The 19,019-nt window shown below is 43.9% G+C and overlaps 1 protein-coding gene across 5 annotated transcripts in view; it reads left to right on the top strand.

The window, feature by feature from the left end:
• SFMBT2 (Scm like with four mbt domains 2) overlaps window positions 1-19,019 on the top strand; it is a 119,613-nt gene that overhangs the window by 57,198 nt on the left and 43,396 nt on the right. For all 5 annotated transcript variants that reach the window (XM_054989227.1, XM_054989231.1, XM_054989230.1 and 2 more), the window contains 2 exons: window positions 6,449-6,550; window positions 9,677-9,824. In XM_054989227.1, coding sequence (XP_054845202.1) covers window positions 6,449-6,550; window positions 9,677-9,824 — 250 coding nt within the window. The remainder of the gene's footprint in view (window positions 1-6,448; window positions 6,551-9,676; window positions 9,825-19,019) is intronic.

Here is a 19,019-nt window from a genome sequence, read left to right as displayed (position 1 = left end):
CTGCCCTAAGAGATGTGTGCAACTTTATTGTATGTAAACAATAAAAATTATTTCAGCCTCATTACACAAAGGTTATATGCCTCATGGGTGCCACTTGACTAGATTATCTAAAGCTTATAAAGCCTTCTCAGAGTCACAGCTATAAAAATCACATTATTGTGATTTGAGTAAGCCCTATAAAATCCTGTTATTTAGTAAATTATAGTATAGTGCAGTGAGATAGCTGATATGTTGTCTGTTGTAAAAACTCTCATTTCCTTACTTTTGTCTGCCATGTAGTTATGATTTTATACCCTGCTTTTCTCCCCAATGGGTTTACACCATCATTCTCCTCTCCTCCATTATATCCTTACAACAGCCCTATAAGGTAGGCAGGAGTGAATGACACAAGGTCCCCCTGTGAACTTCTGTGGCAAAGTGAGGCAATATCACTTTTGTGTGGGAAGCAAAACACTTTCTAAGTGTTTTCATGGGAATATTTATGGCAAGGCCACAGTGTTAATTCACCTGGATACCACAGAATATTGGTTCTTCGTTTTAGCAGGGGTGACAGGGTCTCATGGATTAAGTTTCCCTTACTGTTGAATTTGGAGAAACTGGGTTGAGCTAGGGTTGCCGGGCCTTCACCAAGAACCCCTGGAGCTTTTGGAGGTGGGGCATGGAGGGGGAAAGTTGCATGAAGCGGTGATATAATTTCTGGGTAAAGACCAGGAAGTGACATCCCTGTGTCAAATGACATTCTTGGAATCCCCCCTCAAAAAAATCTGCAGGAAAGACCATAGAGATTGGGGGGGGGATTCCTAGAGAGTTGCTCAACATGGTGAGATCACTTCCACATGGCATTGTCCCCCCACCAATTCCCCCCTGCCAGTCTGAGGGTAAGGGTGCAGGTGGGAGTTTGCCTGCTATCAGAAGACAACTGGCAGACCCAGGTTGAGTGCATCATATTTAGGGTCCACTCAGTATTATCTACTCTGGCAACAGCCCTCCAGAATTTCAGGCATAGAAAGGTTTTTCTCAGAAAGTGCTATGAGACCTTTTTAGCTGGTGATGACAGGGACTAGTCCAGAGAGCGGTCATGTACTCTGCCACTGAGAGCTAAACTACAAGAGACGAATTACATGAGGATGCTTACATGAAGGGAGTCGCAATGTTAGTCAGGAAGCTGAGTTTTAAAGGACAGATTGGAAGGCTCTGTCAATTTCCTCTTGCTCCCCAGAGGGTTTGCTAATTTCCTCTTTACCTCTGTCAGTTTCACCTCCCCTTCTAAGAGGTGAAGAGGAAATAAACAAGCTCTCTGAGGAGTGATCTTTGCTGGCCAACTTTATTATATCATAAGCTTTCGAGAACCACAGCTCTCATCATCAGATTCGTCAGATGTGGTTCTCGAAAGCTTATGCTACAATAAAGTTGGTTAGTCTTAAAGGTGCTACTGGACTCTTTACTAGAGATGGGCATGAGCCAGGAAAAAAATGAACCATGCAGTTCGTGATTCATCACGTTTCATGAACCACGAACTTTCAAGAACCTGCCCCGGTTCGCATACCGGTTCGTTTGGTTCGTCACTTCCGGGCCAGCAAATCACCACTTCTGGGTCAGTAGAAGGTCTGCAGAAATCCCAACCCCCGTTGCCTAGGAAACTGATTGTTTGGCACCAGGCTGTCTGCAGTGACGAACCAAACGAACCACCCTAAACTTTGTGGCGGTTCATCAGAAATGGGCTCTGATGAACCGCTGGTTCGCAAACCACGAACCAGCCTGGTTCATGATGAACTTTGGTTCGTATTTCGGTTCATGCCCATCTCTACTCTTTACTATTTTGTTGCTACAGACTAACACAGCTAACTCCTCTGGCTCTTTTAATATGAAAAACAGCCTTGGAAGATCTTGTCTAGGAGAAGAAAAACAGCAAGGAAATTGCATTATTTCCCCCTTCATTATAGTTGTTATAAATTTGGTGCAATAAGAGACTTTAAATATGATATGATCACATAAAATGTTGGGTCCCTTTTAATAAAAGAAATTTGATACACTGAATAGCAGGAATAAGCATTTCCTCTCCTTTTTCTCCTTTAAAAAAATCCTGGCCCGTCTCCGTTTGTTGTGCGCAAAGGAATTAGGGAGCAATTCATCTTAACAGTGTGTCAATTTGAGTCTAATCCCAATTAAAAGCTTTCCTTTCACTCCAGTGGAAAATTTCCCCTTAGAAATTATGTAAATTAATTGGCATCTTGTAGGGAAGCATATGTTGGAATTTCACAAATTCCCTTTGAACGCAGGCAGCCGTCACAGCCACGTGGAAAGATGTTTGGGGTTTGTTGGGGTGGGTGGGTTGCATGATGCCTGCTTCCACCAAAACTTAACAGGGAGCCACCTTCCCCAGCCCCACCAAGATCTCTGGACGATGTCCCCAGAGATAAGCAGAGAATCTTAATTATTATTTGTCATGACCTATGTATTAAATTTTGACCCTGCCTTTCCTCCAAGAAGCTCAGAGTAGCATGAATGGTGCTCTTCTCCTCCATTTGATCTTCAGAACAACCCTGTGAGGTAGGTTAGAGTTAACGGCCCAACATCACCCAGCGAGTTTCACAATGCAGTAAGGATTTGAACCCAGGCCTCCTCCGTTGTAGTCTAGCAGTATAACTAAAGTGCCACATTGGCTGTAAATTAACGTGGGTTCAGTTCAAACAAGGGAAAAAACAAAATGGATGGGGGGGGTCAAGCTGAAAAAGCAGAGCCCAGTCTCTCTTGCATATTAGAGTTCATGTGAGCGACTTGAAGCCCTGTGAGTATGGGCCAATGGTTGTGCTCTTTGAAAGGTCCAGGACAGCAGCTGGTGCTGAGATATCTGCCCATCTCTCCAAGCAGTGTTGGACTGCGGCAATGGAAGGAGGTGGTCCCAGATAGTGGCAGACTCTCCCTGCCCTTTTGATCTGAGGCCACGGAAGTGAGTGTGAGTTGGAAAGAAGACTCAGCCGGAGAACTGATAGGGGTGGGTGTGGATTTTTGGTTCCCTGTTACCCTTGTCTGTTGGCAGGGCAATCTGCAGTCATGTTGGAGACCCATAGACTTCCCAATTGTCCATGCCCAATGGGAATGTTCTTTGTGTGTTATGTGCTGTCAAGTCATTTCTGACCTATGGCGACCCTATGAATGAAAGACCTCCAAAATGTCCTATCTTTACCAGACTTGCTCAGATCCTGCAAACTGGAGGACGTGGCTTCTTATATTGAGTCAAGCCATCTTGTTTTAGGTCTTCCTCTTTGCCTGCTGCCTTCCACTTTTCCTAGCATTATTGACTTTTCTAGCGGATCTTGTCTTCTCATGGTGTGACCAAAGTACGATCGCCTTAGTCTTTTCATTTTAGCTTCTAAGGAGAATTCAGGCTTGATTTGATCTACTGCCCACTTACTTGTCTTTTTGGCCGTCCATCGTATCCGCAAAACTCTCCTCCAGCACCTACCCTGTCCTACCCTTGAGAAATTGAGGAGCAGGAGAAAAAATGGCCTCAATAGCAACGCTCTAGGAATTTCTCCCAGTCTCTATGGTCTTTATCATAAATATTGGAGAAATTGACATCACATCCTTCCCAAAATCCAACCCTCCCCAAGCACTGTCCAAAAATCTGCCGCCAGCATTTTCCTAGGTAGTATTGGGAACTTGAGAGACCCATGGGACAGCAGGGGAAAGATCGTCATCTGTGTAGGTGGCCACAAATGAGCCACACCCCATTAAAGGGACATTAACTCATCAACAGTTGATTGGCAGTGTCCCAGGGTGGAGCAGCGGGCAGGGGCACAGCCACACAGCCAGCCAAACCTAGTGGTGTAAAATAGAGCCAATAGATGGGCAGACAACAGACAATCCGGGCCTACCGTCCTTATAAGGTAGGGTAGGCCTAGGATGTGTGACTGGCCCAAGGCCACCCCATAATTTTCAGGGTTGAATGGGGACCTAAAACTCGGATCTTCAAGAGCTTAGGCACAACTGATGCAAAACCACTGGGAAAATGTGTTCTTAAACAGGAACATTTGAGTGTAGAAAGAGAAACGGATGCAAAAACAGCAATTCCCAATCCCATTTCTTAAAAGGGAGAAGCAAAGCCAAGATGGTGCCTTTTGAACCAAATGGGACTGTTTAAGAAACTTGGGCTCATCTCTAACTATCTCATCTCTAACTATTTTGTCCCTTCCAAAGGGACCTGAATAAAAACCTTATTAATCTTGTAATAACCTTGGGAAGTTCCCGGGCTTGGAACAGCCGTGGTGGAAAGTATAAGCAACTCTAGGCGTCTTGTTAAAAATTCATTTATATACCATTAGGAAGAATTTGTTTTATTTCTTTTAATGTTTACTTTATGAATGTTCGTAATTTTCTAATATATTTTCCTTTTTGTAAACTTCTTGCATGTAATAAAAAAGGCTATTAAAAATACATTAGTTCCACGAAAATAAATATATTTCTGTCTCCAAGAGAAACTGTTAAATGTGGTGTATAACGTTGTAAGCAACGAGGGGGAAAAAAACCTAATGCAGAGTTCGGAGTCTATACAAATCACCTTTGATCGAGAATCAATTGTAAAAATGGCCAGCATCGGCGGGATATTCATTGATCGCTTTCGGTTAAAGGCATTCTTACTGCAGGTTTTTGAGAAGAACATATTGGTTTCTAAATTGCTGTTTAAACCTTCCGTAGAATGAGCTGTGATTGTAAATGTAGAGATAAGGCAGATATTCCTTTGCTGCTGAGAGATTACTCTTGATCTAAGTATATTGGAATAAAAAACGTACTCCATATATGCCTTAAGGATTTGTTTCATAAAGGCACAGTTGAAACGTTGGGGTATGTGCAAAGTAAGGCATGCTACCAGCTCTGTAAAAATTCATTCTTGGTTCTTGGGGGAGGGAAAGGGGGTGTAGCCCCCACTTGGAGCTCTGGTTCCTCCCATTTAAAGTTTCTTTTTAACAGACTCTTAAATACGTGGCATGGAAATTTCCCATGAAAGAGCTTGGGGTTTTTTTTTCAAAAGAGAGAAATTTCAGATTAGAAAATAACGAATGGCAGCTAATTCTATACCTCCAATAGGGTTTCCAGCCCAGCCTGAAAAAAAAGCTGGAGACTGGAGGGGTGGGGACCGTGGGAGGCAGTCATTGGCCAATGGCATGACATCACTTCTGGGAAGACCTGGAAGTGATATCTGTCCTTTCTAGGAAGCGCTGATTTCTGGTGATTCCTGGAGAGGCATGACATCTTTTCAAGGTTTTCCTGGAAGTGATGTCATATCATTGCCAATGATGATTTTTTTAAAAAATTCTTTCTCTAACCAGTGTTCTTAAATGTTGGTAAGAAAGAACCACTGGGGATAAGAGATTCCCTGCCCCCAGAAGGCATATGACAGCTCTACTGCCCTTGGTGACTCTCAGCACTGCTATGAAGAAAGTGCATGATGTATTTTGGGTGCATAAGATAAATGGGGTCCAGATTTTTCTGGATGCTTTGACTATGATGGATTCAGACGACTCTTGGGGTAAGAGTGGACTGTAAACTAAATATGAGCAGTCAGTGTGATGCAGTGGCAAAAAAGGCAAACTCAGTCTTGGGTTGTATTAAAAGGGCCATTGCATCGAAATCGCAGGAGGTCATAGCCCCTCTCTATACTGCCTTGGTCAGGCTGCACCTGGAGTATTATATGCAGTTCTGGAGGCCACACTTCAAAAAGGATGTGGACAAAATTGAGAGGGTGCAGAAGAGTGCAATGAGGATGATCAGGGGTCTGGAGACTGAGCCCTACGAGGAAAGGCTGAGGGCCTTGGGAATGTTTCGTTTGGAGAAGAGGAGATTGGGGAGGGACATGATTGCTCTCTTTAAATATTTGAAAGGCTGTCATTTGGAGGAGGGCAAGGAGCTGTTCCAGTTGGCAGCAGAGGCTAGGACCCGAAACAATGGGCTTAAATTACATGCCGAAAGGTACTGGCTGGATATTAGGAAAAACTTTTACACGGTCAGAGTAGTTCAAAGGTGGAATCAGCTGCCTAGGGAGGTGGGTGAGCTCCCCTTTACTGGCAGTTTTCAAGAAGAGGCTGGATGAGTATTTGTTAGGAATGCTTTAGGCTCATCCTGCATTGGGCAGGGGGTTGGACTAGAAGGTCTGTATGGCCCCTTCCAACCCTGTGATTCTGTGACTCAGATTCTTACACTTCTATTTCTTTTTTTAAAAACTTAATTTTTTTCATAACATCCATCAATACAGATCAACTACAAAGATGGTCGCGTCTCTCTATTGATAACGCCATTTAAAGGAGGAAGCCAAATTGTGTCTTGTCATTCCAGTGTAGTAAGAACTCACTGACATACAATGCATTAATGCACAGTTGCAGTGCTTCGCAGAACTTTTCTGAAGACTGTTTGCAACTTTTTACGGGGGTCTAAATCTTTTGTTTCATAGGATCACGCTGACTTGAGGAACCACTCGTTCGCTGTGGGGATGAAGATGGAGGTGGTGGATAGAAAAGAGCCATACAGGATTTGCCCAGCAACAGTAACTAAGGTAAGAACGCAGAATGGTGATGACAAGAGAGGGCTGGAATTATTAGGGTTGGGTCAAAATGTGTGCCTTTGTGTGGACTCTTTTACCCACTGCAAAAAGCTCCTGTCCGTTTAGTGATTTCTTGTTTCTTAAGGTTAGAGGCTGGGAAATGGGCAAACGTGTTCGCCAAATGACAACAGGAAGCCTCAGAGCCAAGCTACAAGAAACGAATTACACGAGGAGGAGCACGTGAAAGGAGTCGCAATGTTAGCCAGGAAGCTGAGTTTTAAAAGAGATCAGAAGGCTTTGTCAATTTCCCCCTCTCTATAGAGCCAGGGAGATTGCTGCTGCTCACAGGGTTTGTTAATTTCCTCTTCGCCTCTTAGAAGGGGGGTTGAAACTGACAGAGCCTTCCAGAGGCAAAGAGGAAAGTAACAAACCCTGTGAGCAGCAATGTCCCTGGCTCTGTAGAGAGGGGAAATTGAGAAAGCCTTCCGATCTCTTTTAAAACTCAGCTTCCCGGCTAACATTGCGACTTCCTTCATGTGCTCCTCCTTATGTAATTCATCTCTTATAGCTTGGCTCTGAGTAATTTGTGCAGCACATCTGGAAGGGGGGCAGGATGGAGCCGTGTGAAGCATTTGAAGGCCCTCCCCCATTCCCTTGCACTGCCTGAGCAGTTGCAGTGACATTCCCCGGGGGGCAGGAGCAAAATTTGACAGAAACCAATTAGACTTCTCCATGCTCACATTTAACCAGATTGTGCCTTTCGTATTAAATTAGAAGAAAAGCAGGAGACCAAATGAAAAGGGAGGATGCAATGCCAAGGGTTGAGGGCCTTTTTGCATATTGTTCAGTAACAAACCCAGGTTTGCACCTGCCAGGTCCTCTTAGAGCGGGACCACAAGTGACGCCAGACACAGGTTGGACACTTGCCAGCTTCCCTCAAGTTTTGATGGGAAATGTAGGCAGCTTGGCGGAATGTTGGACAAGTGACAGTTGAAAAGTCCATTGGACAGCAGTCAAAGAGTCAAGCTGCAAAACCGGGACGCCTACATTTCCCATCAAAACTTGAGGGAAGCTGACTAGTGTCCAACCTGTGTCAGGCGTCACTTGTGGTCCCGCTCTCAGTCTCCTGGCAGGAGGGAGGACTCTACACTCGCTTTTGCATTGCCCTGGGAGTCCTCCTTGTGTGCATGTTCGGGGCCCAAATCGGCCCGTTGCAAAGCACAGGAACACTCTCAGGGCAGAGTGATGACATCACTCTCAGGAAGTGATGCCATCACTCTCAGGAAGTGATGCCATCACTCCCAGGAAGTGTTGTCATCACTTCCAGGAAGTGATGTCATTATGCTGCCCCAAGAGTGACCCAGGAGGCCCATTCCTGAGCCTTTCCCCGCTGCCAGCCCGGTGAGTGGTGGTAGGGGGTGGAGGATGGAAGTAAGGGATCCTCTGCCCCCATCGGGGGACCTTGGATCCCTATCACCTTAAAACTGATCTGGCTTCCTCATGAGCACGTATGTGTGATTCAGGTGTTCACAAATGCCAGTATGTTCCCCAATGGTTCGTCATCTCTTTCGTTAAGAAATTTTAACTGTATATCTTTTTTTTTGAAAAGTAGTGTATGAAGCAGCCGTGGCACTCCTGTGTTCAAAGAACAGTAGTTAAGTAATTTTAGCCTCTGGACTTTGAGGGTCTTATGGAGGCCCTCCTTTAGATAGTTAATGCATACCTAAAATGCTAAGCTCCCAGCTGCTGAGCCCATGATCAGGGGCCCTGGACTTTCACCCCTAAATCCAGTGTTGATAGCATCGCTATCAAACAGTAATCTCATTTATGATCAGTGTGGTTTCAGAATGTTATAGTGAATGCCTAAAACCTCAGATTACAGGACAAACCTTGGATTTTATTATGAAATATCCAAAACAGTTATTGGTTGATAATGATAATTGTGTAACGTGATTGTCTGAAGCAGAGAAATGATTTCAGTTTGGCGACCCGACCGCACCTTTTCGTCTTTGACAGCCTTCTCATGTGACTATTGAGACACCACATTTTGGTCCTTTGCTGTATTGTGTATATAACACTATTGCTGAACATGGTTCTTTCTAAGGATGTCACATGTATCATGGATTTTCTGATGCCTGCAAGTACACAGAGCAGTCATTCACTGCTGCAAATAAGGTCCAATTTATACATGTGGCAGAATGAAGCACGGAGAAAGTGGCTGAATGAACCACACTACTTCCTTTTGGATAGCAGAGGACTTATAGAGGGATCACATTTTGGAATGCTCAGTTACGTTCAAAGCTCCTTGTAAACAAACAACCAGCAAGCAAACAAAGGGGTAGAGCTGTGGTGGTTTTCCAGTGGTATAAAGTTTTTAACGTGAAAGATCATTTATAGCTAGAATCGTGCGCCTGCTTTCCAAAGTGGAAGGATCCGTTCTGGGATTTCAGCATTCTACCCCCTCCTTTTCTGGAACGTGCCAGCATTAATCAAAATGATACACTGATCACAGGGAGATTTCAATTTTCACATGATGTACTTATTCTTTAAAGTTACCATTCGCCTTTGAAAAACTGAGTTGTTAGCCGCTGCAGGAACCTTCAAGACTCCATGATGATTTTATGGGAATTTTTTTTTGCTCATGGCATTATGATAATGCTCCCAAGGAGCGATGCTTTTGGTATCTTCCACCATACACAATTAAAATACATACACAATTTCCTTTTAAAAATCTCGCAATGCCTTATGGGATTAGAAGCCTCCATAGCTCTGGAATGGGAGAGACTTTCTGATGGAACCCCCCCCCAAAAATACTGGTTAATGTTTACAACAGATATACCCACACTAGATATCACCTCACGTCTGGGAACATTGTAAGAGATTGTTGAGACTCAGCCTGAAGTTTTATAATGTTCTTAACAAGTCACAAGAGTGTGGAGGAAATCCGATATAGATGCAAGACGTTGCACAATGATAACTCACCTGCGATGCACAACGGTATTTTGACTTTACTTTGTGAAAACTGCAAGCCTACTTCGTTGATACGTATCCAGAAAAAGGAACATAGAAGTCTGAAGTTGTTTGAGACCACATGAATGTACGCAAGCAATTAATGTTGTACGTTTTGGTTTTCTTCAGGTTTTTAATAATCATTTTGTTCAAGTAACCATTGATGACCTCCGCCCTGAAGCTAGCAAAACTTCAGTCCTCTGCCATGCTGATTCCCTAGGAATCTTGCCAGTACAGTGGTGCCTTAAAAATGGAGTCCATCTCACACCTCCCCAAGGTCTGTATTTCTGTACTTCCTTCAAAGTGTTATGTTGTTTGGATATGATCCCCCGTCCCTGCCTTTGAACCCAGTTTTAGAGCTGTGTAATCCAGGACTAGAGACAGAGAGTGTTTTGTAAGTGGTAGAAAGAGACAAATAGGATTTGTTGGTTTTCAAGTGTTACAAAACCAGCAACACCTGTTTGTTGGGACAATGGTTTTGGGTTGTTTTTTTTTGAAAATTATTTTTATTTCAATTATTAACAAAACTGTTTACAATATGAAATACAACATAGGTAAATGGTTGAAAACTACATTACAGAGAAAGGTAAAACATGGAAAGACAAATTCAAGTTGAATGATCTGATATATTTTGGATTATAGATTCAGGATTGTTTGGTATATTTTATTGGGAGGATATAGATTTTCTTTAGAAATGTTTTCAAAAAAGGGGAACCATTTTTCCATAAAATTTGTTGTTTTGGGGAAATTTTCAACTTGATAGATTCCATCGTTGGGGACAATGGTGAGATAAGCATTTATACCACAAGTATGAAAGCTTCTGTGTTATACCATCTTAAGTGCTTGGTTGAGAACTTTTGCAGACTGGTTCCAACCAAGTTTCTTAACAGGAGTATCCCCCCAGCGTCATGCAGAAAACCTCTTCTGAAACTCAGATGACTTTCTGAAGCAGTTTTGTTTGTCACTTGGCCTGTCTGACTGCAGATAAAATGGAGAAAAAGTTGAAAATGCCTAGTATAGCCCTTTGGATCCCAGACTCTGAAAAGTAATTACCATCTGTCTAAAACACAGGCGGATTTCTTCCTGTAGTGGTTTTGAGTCTGGTTTCTGTTATATTTACTAAATGAAAGGGGAAAGGCAAGAGGCCAAGATAATCCTGATTGTCGAGATGAACAATAACATTCCAAATGCATCCAAGGGTAAAATAAAAGAAAACCTTCGAATCAAGGAATTTGACAAAAAAAGAAAAGCTGCTACCGGTACAAAACATTCGAGGCTTCTGAAGGCCTTCCAGCAGCCAGTGAAAGCCAAGAAATCTCTTTTAGCTGAAGAGCACGTGAGCACAGCCATTATATGAATCCTGATGGTCTTTTAATAAATGGAAACATTCTCTTCCTGTACAAAATAGCACAATTCCTGTTACGCCTAAGGAAAGAGCTGCTACAGGTGCCAAGCTTTTGAGGCTTCTGAAAGCCTGGTAGGAGCCACTGAAAACCGAGAAATGCCTGGTTCAAATATAACTTCAGCCATAAATTTCTAAACATATGCACTGTTGCTGCTTAGGCCATGCATGCAATAAATGGCTTAATACTTCTTCATTCACTGAAGCCTCTCTTTCCCACTCATTAAAGCCTGTTAATTGCATGGAGGAGAGCGAGTATCTGGCCTGTTACTTTATAGTAAGTCGGAGGATAGCCAAACCTTCCTGGCAGTTATTCTCCTGTATCTTAGAGCAGAACCACAAGTGACAAAAGGCACAGATTGGACACTTGTCTGCTTCCCTCAAGTTTTGATGGGAAATGTAGGCAACCTGGTCTCGCAGCTTCGCTCACCGACTGCTGTCCAATGGGCTTTTCAACTGTCACTTGTCCACCATTCCGCCAAGCTGCCTACATTTCCCATCAAAACTTGAGGGAAGCAGACAAGTGTCCAGTCTGTGCCTTTTGTCACTTGTGGTTCTGCTCATAGGCTGAAGGGTTTCTGGCCTCTGTTAACAGGAGCCTGCTTACAGTGGTTCCCTGGAGGTAGGGTTGGGTAGGGACCAATTACACCCAGAGAAGATACGGTGTGGTCTCCTTTTGTGACAAAAAGGGCACCTGAGAGCCAAGCTACAAGTGACGCCTGACACAGGTTGGACACTTGTCAGCTTCCCTCAAGTTTTGATGGGAAATGTAGGCGTCCTGGTCTTGCAGCTGTAATGGAGAGCCATTGTAATGGAAACAACGCTTGTTTCCAGACTGCATCAGGGGCCAACAGGCCTCTCTTAGTTGGCCGTGTGACGGAGAGGTGTGACGGACTGCCGCTGAAGTTTGTAACAGCGGCAGCAGTGAAAGTCTTATACATTTGCAATTTTCAGAGATGTTTGGTGAGGAGGTCTGTTGGCCCCTGATGCAGTCTGGACACAAGCGTTGTTGATGACCGGTTCCTTGTCGGGTCTCGGTCCTGCAGAGTGTTCCATCTCCTTGTTCCACCTGTTGAAAGAAAATGAGAAGAGTACATCTATCTAAGAGCTTACCTTGAACAGGAACGAGGGGTCCTCACGGCTTCTCTGGTTTTCTGTCTATGTTTCATCTCTGCTTTGAACTCTGATATGAACTTGATTGCACCATTGGATATTTCTGTCTTGGCCGATTTTGAGCTGTTTATTGCACACTGTTTGCTTATGTGATTTGATATGCTTATAACAGTATTGTTATTTATTCATTGCACTGTGCCACTTTAATACACTAGAATTTCAGAACCTGACTGACTGTATCCCTTAGTTGTGGGTTTCCACTTTGATTACTCTGTAATGGAGAGCCAAGCTGTAAAACCAGGATGCCTACATTTCCCATCAAAACTTGAGGGAAGCTGACAAGTGTCCAACCTGTGTAAGGTGTCACTTGTAGCTTGGCTCTAAGAAGATACAGCCGCCCCTATCCGGGAACATTACTGCATTGATTTGTCACAGCAATGATAAGTGTCCTCCTACACCACCACACTCCTGAGGAAGAAATTCTGCGAAATCTGAGCCTTTCAGCTGGCCCCAGATTGGGCGTAGGACTGTGATTTGCTAAGCTCCACAGCAGCTAATGTACAAACAACTAAAGAAGAAATAGGACACACTATTGCTTTTGGCACAGTCTTTATTTTGAAAGAAGCAACGGGACATAATAATTGCCCTTGGCAGAGACTTTATTTTGGATAACGGGACCAATTACACCCAGAGAAGATACGGTGTGGTCTCCTTTTGTGACTCTCCCGGACTTTTGTTTCCTTGCTTGCTTATATGAATGTCATATGAATACTTACGATATTGAGTTCTCTTGATATAATTTGGTCATCCTATTGGTTATACATGAAACAATAGAAATGACTGTTAGCATTTGTGCTTTAAACTGAACCAAGAGTTGTATTATTTTCTTTTTTCCCGTGAGGGTTTCCTTCTTTATCGGCAGTTTCACACGGGAGTTGCCACTGTTGTTTGCTTTGTAGCCTCCAGGTGGTGGCTGGAGATCTGCGGGAATTACAACTGATCTCCAGACAACAGAGGAGGAAATGGCCTCTTTGGAGGGTGGGCTGTGTGGCTGTATACCCTGCTAATGCCCCTCCCCAAGCCCTGCCCTCTCCAGGCTCCACCCCCAAAATCTCTAAGAATTTCACAACCCAGCTCTAAGGTAAATACACACTGGCTGATCCCACACATGTTGGATAATGCATTTCCAATCCTCTTTAGAGATAATTTGGAACTGGATTTTTCGAGTGTGAAACAAAAAATCCACTTCCAAATGATAGCTAAAGTGCATTGAAAGTGCATTATCCAACGTGTGCGGAATCAGCCACTGTCTGCAATTCTGTACATAAGAATGGATCCAGACTTAATTTTCCCCTAACAGAAGGGGAAGAGCAATTTCTACCACTTCTCTTTTCCTGCTGCAGACCCTCGATTTGGCTTCCATGCTGTTCCAGGGGTCCCCCGTCCCCCAGGAGAAACATTTTGGGGAGACCAGTGGGCTGCAGCAGGAAGGGGAGGCAGAAAAGTTCTGGTGCACTGACTTGCATGAGTGGAAAATATCGCGTGGATCCAAGCCATAGGAGCATACATGTAGAAGCACACACCAACATAGCTTGATTCAAGAAGGTCAAACTACACTTCCACGTTAAGGCGATTCTGGGTGAGTGTAACTGCTGCTGCAAACATGAGGGCATTTAGCATGGCAATGAAGCATCCACACAGCACCCCGCTCACTTTCCTTGACTACCGCCCCTGCCCGCGGTCACAATTTGCTCCCCTCCTGCCAAAGGGCTTTTAAAAAGAAATTGGGAATTGCCGGATGGCCGAGGCTAGCGTGATCTTGTCAGATCTCAGAAGCTAAGCAAGGTCAGTCCTTTTTGGTACTTGGATGGGAAACCACCAAGGAAGTTCAAGGTCCCTACACAGTGGCAAGCAATAGCGAACAACCTCTTTAAAAAAATTATTGGTGAGTACATGCAATATTATTCAATATACAAATTCCCCGTCTTATCTAAATTATATCAGCCCCCCTTCCCCCCTCCTTACTGACTTCCAACAGCTTGCCAACCCCAAACCCCTCTTATTACTCAAATTACTCTTAACCATAATTTTTCTAAATCCTATATATGTTATATCACTTATTCTAAGCATGTTCAAATTCTTCTATATCTCCAATTTTCTAATATATCAATCTACATTTCACTGTTTAAACTATCTATTTTTAATACAATCTCCTTATTACTAATGTTAGCTTAGATTAATTAATAGCTAAGTTTCCCCATTAATGGTAAAGTTACTTCTCTCTCCCCTTTATAAAGTCACATATTAATAATTCTCAAACTGCCACAATCCTCCTTTCACATCCCATTTTTTTTCTAGATATTGTTTCAATTTCTCCCAGTCTGCAATATATTCTCCTGGATCAAGATCTTTAAGTTTTCTTGTCATTTTGTCCATCTCAGCCATGTACAGCAATTTGTAAATCCAATCTTCTATAGTTGGTATTTCTTGCACTTTCCATTTCTGCGCATACAAAAGTCTTGCTGCTGTAGCCATGTAAAATAAATAGCGAACAACCTCTGAGGGTCTCTTGTCTAGAAAACCCTATGGGATCGTCATAAGTTGGCTGTGACTGAATGCCACTTTCCATCACCATAGCAATCTAGAGTTACAACATTATAACATTCAAAATATTTTGTGGCCATAGATCGTTGTTATAACACTATAGTGACCTAGCAATTCTCAATTTTTTAAAGCCCTCTGGTATATGTGGGAGGGGGTAAATGGTGGCTGTGGAGGTGGAGGGAAGGAAAATACGGTATAGTGGTTAAAGCGTTGAATTAGGATCTGGTAGACTAAGGTTTGATTCCCCACTCTGCCGTTGAAAATAGTTGGGCACCCGTGGGCCGGTCACACAACCTAACCTACCTCACAGGGTTGTTGTGAGGTTGTAATGGAGGCGAGGAGAAGGAGGTAATCTTACCCAACTAAATGTTGGGTAAGACTTACAGAAATGCACACCTTCCTGTCCACATGACATCCAAAGGTGCTTTGACTGCAGTCTTTCTGAAAAGACCATACCAGATCAGATGTGGGACAGGTTGCAGCAGAACAGGGTAAATACCTGGCATGTCACATGGATGCTCCCAAAACAGCTCTGTGGTAAGGAAGCCGAAGGGGAGCAAAACATCCATGTGGAAACAGTCTAAGTTTCTAATTTAATTTCTCTCTTTCACTTCAAGTTGTTGGGAAGAGAGAAATGGAAACAAAGCAGTAAGGAGAAAAAGAATGTGCGGGTCTGTACTGCCTTGGTCAGGCCGCTCTTAGAGTGCTGTGTGCAGTTCTGGAGGCCTCATTTCAAAAACGGTGTGGACAAAATCGAGAGGGTGCAGAGGAGAGCGACGAGGATGATCAGGGGTCTGGAGACTGAGCCCTACAAGGAAAGGCTGAGGGCCTTGGGAATGTTTAGTTTGGAGAAGAGGAGATTGAGGGGGGACATGATTGCTCTCTTTAAATATTTGAAAGGCTGTCATTTGGAGGAGGGCAAAGAGCTGTTCCAGTTGGCAGCAGAGGGTAGGACGCGAAGCAATGGGTTAAAACTATATGCACAAAGGTACCGGCTGGATATTAGGAAAAACCTTTTCACGATCAGAGTAGTTCAAAAATGGAATCAGCTGCCTAGGGAGGTGGTGAGCTCCCCCTCACTGGCAGTTCTCAAGAAGCGGCTGGATGAATATTTGTCAGGGATGCTTTAGGCTGATCCTGCACTGGGCAGGGGGTTGGTCTAGAAGGTCTGTATGGCCCCTTCCAACTCTGTGATTCTGTAACTTCTGTTTCCTAGACCTTTGATTCTCGCTTGGTGCCAGCCCACAAATGAGTACCCATTAACAGCTGCCACGTATAAGCAGAGAGCACACACTGTTTATATTTATTAAGCTGGCTTTATAGACCTCTTTCCTTAAACGTATTAGCAGTTGTTCTGTGGTGCACACTATTAAGGGGAGAGAGTTTTCCATTTGCTAAAAGACCCTCACGCTTAATGCAACTTAATATGGTCACACGCTCGTGGGCTATGATAGATGCCAACAGCTGGAATCTTTACAAAGTATGCAGTTTGGGTTTGCTATATTATAGATTGTAATTAATAAAATATTGACATAAAAAATACACTGCCAATGTTTTGAGCATGGCCGCCCTCCAAAGAAAGCAGTATGTGCATGGGTGGTAGGCAGATTGCTACGCACAGCTGCCATTTGCAACCGGAGAAAAGTCGTGGTTCTGTTTTCAGAGAGATGGCTAACAGTTACAGAATTCAAGACCGCCTAACGAAATAAAGCTACTCCAAGTCAGTTTCATACGAAGTATTAATCATACATTAAGTGTTATTAATTGCCGTTCAATTCATTCACAATCATTATACAGTCTTCCTCACCAGGCCTATAAAGTGCTTAGTGCAGATCACAGATATTATTATTGGTAATGACCATTCCACCTCATACTATTTTTTTGTTTTGTCCAGTAGTTCCAATTATTTGTATAATGGTCCAAATGGTCACAAGTCCATTATAGGTCCAATAGCACATAGATAGAAACGTCCATCTGACGGGATGACCGGTTGAAGGTCCCGTTTCCGGATTCCCTTTTTCAAAGATGGAAGATGTAGACTGTTCCGACGTTACTTTCAATAATTACAGACCTTGTGCAAAGCACAAACACATACACAATAACACTTCATGCACAGATCTGACCAGTTTCTTCTTGCCCTCCATGCATCTGACGAAGAGAACTGTGATTCTCGAAAGCTTATGCTACAATAAAGTTGGTTAGTCTTAAAGGTGCTACTGGACTCTTTTTGATTTTGCGACTACAGACTAATACGGCTAACTCCTCTGGATCTACTTCATGCATTAAATCCCATAGTCACTTACTTCCATTTAAATCACTATTATCCCAGCGTCGGGTGCTGCTTCAAGTGATGGCTGTAAGGAAAATCTCTAGCGCCCATGTCCAATGAAAATCGGCTACACAGACAGTTTTGCATTCACACTCGGTGGTGGAGAGTGCCCTCAAGTCATAGCTGACCCCTCGCAGAATTTTCATGACAAGAGGCTAACAGGTGGTTTGCCGTTGCCTGCCTCTGCAACCTGCTTAGCTTCTGAGATCTAACAAGATCAGGCTCACCTGAGCTATCCAGGTCAGTGTGCATTCACACTTAACTCCGTGTGAAATATGAAACCGTTCCAAGATGAAATTCGCACGTGCCTTGGAAAATGCAGGAAGGTTGCTGTACCATTTGTAAAGACGTTTTCCTGCCTGGCCATCGATCCGTTCAGAAAGCTGATACCAGCGCGTTTAAAAGCAGCTTTCACAAGCACGTCCAACAGCAGGAGAGAAACTGAAAAGCACTTGTGGCATGTATGAGTATGATCTGAGAACTTGTTATTTTAAGGATCAGAGAAATGGCACAAGGGTGCACGACACTCTGAAAACGTAGCAGGTGTCTAGACGGGAGGCTCAAAGGACACTGTTCTGAATTTCCCAAACAGTTGATTTCCTAATTAGCTTAATTGTAAATCTTTGAGAAGTTCAGAGTGGTTTCCATGGGGATCCCATTAGACCTCCCATCTATCAGCCCCCAGCCCAATTTCCTGCCTCCGAGGAATTCATAGTGATGCTCTAGTAATTTCCCTTAATCTTGACAATAAACACCATAGAAACTAGTAGAGGTAGCCTAGAGCATCACTCAAAAGTGATATCGCATCATCTCCAAATTCCACCCTTCCCTGTCACACACCCCAATCTCCAGCATTTATCTTGGCAGTGTTGGGAACCCCCACCTTCCGTACAGTTTATCTATCCATCTACTTGTGTTATACAATAGTAAAGAGTCCAGTAGCACCTTTAAGACTAACCAGCTTTATTGTAGCATAAGCTTTCGAGAACCACAGGTCTCTTCATCAAATGCATGCATCTGACGAAGAGAGCTGTGGTTCTCAAAAGCTTATGCTTCTGTTATAGAGGTACTCGTGCCATGTTTTGTTGTAGTTCCAGAGAACCAGAATCCAGAATAGATGCAAGTCAGGTCTTAACTTTAAGGCATACTCTCTCTCTCTACAGGCTGGATCTAAGCTAGGTGCTGTGAAAGAACTGGGTGGGCCTCATTAGGGTTTCCAGATGGCTTCCCCCCCCCCAACCAGAGTGGATTGGGACCCTAGCGCATACCATTTTTTCTTTCCTTCATGCTCTCATGCACCCGCCTCAGCATGATGATGATGTCACTTCCAAGCTCAAGACGCTTATTGAGCTGGCTGGCAGCTGGCCAGCCACTCCCTGGGCATGTGCCATGCAGCAAACCAGACTGGCAAGTGCGCCAGCCACTCCCTGGGCATGCAGTCTACCAGGTGAGCAAGAGCACATGTGCCACACAACAGGCCAGGAAGATGAGTGGGCTGGCCACTCCCCAGGTGTGTGGAAGGCAAGGAAGTCAGGTGATCAGGAGTATGCACGAAGCAGGTGACCAGTATTTCATTTCGCCCGGACAGTCTGACAAAAGACCGGACTGTCTGGGGGAAAACCAGACACCTGGTAACTCTAGGCCTCATCGTGTTGTCTTTGCTCATATTCGTTTGCCCTAAGTAGTCATAGCCTGTTGACCTAAAAAGAAGCTCAGCATATTCCTCCGTGCTTGGTGCATCTTGCTCTAATATATTTTCATCCCATTCGGCCTTCATGACAACCCTGTCATTTAGGTTAGGCACAACTAGCCCAAGGCAAGTCACTGATCTTCTTGATAGAGCTGGGATTTGAACCTGAGTCTCCCAGATCCTAGGAGCCCCGTGGCGCAGAGTGGTAAGCAGCAGTACTGCAGCCCAAGCTCTGCTCACAACCTGAGTTCAATCCTGGTGGAAGCCCGGTTCAGATAGCCGGCTCAAGGTTGACTCAGCCTTCCGTCCTTCCGAGGTCGGTTAAAGGAGTACT

Source organism: Eublepharis macularius, chromosome 9 (assembly GCF_028583425.1).
Source record: "Eublepharis macularius isolate TG4126 chromosome 9, MPM_Emac_v1.0, whole genome shotgun sequence".
Classification (NCBI taxonomy): domain Eukaryota; kingdom Metazoa; phylum Chordata; class Lepidosauria; order Squamata; family Eublepharidae; genus Eublepharis; species Eublepharis macularius.
This window is presented reverse-complemented; position numbering and strand designations above follow the sequence as displayed.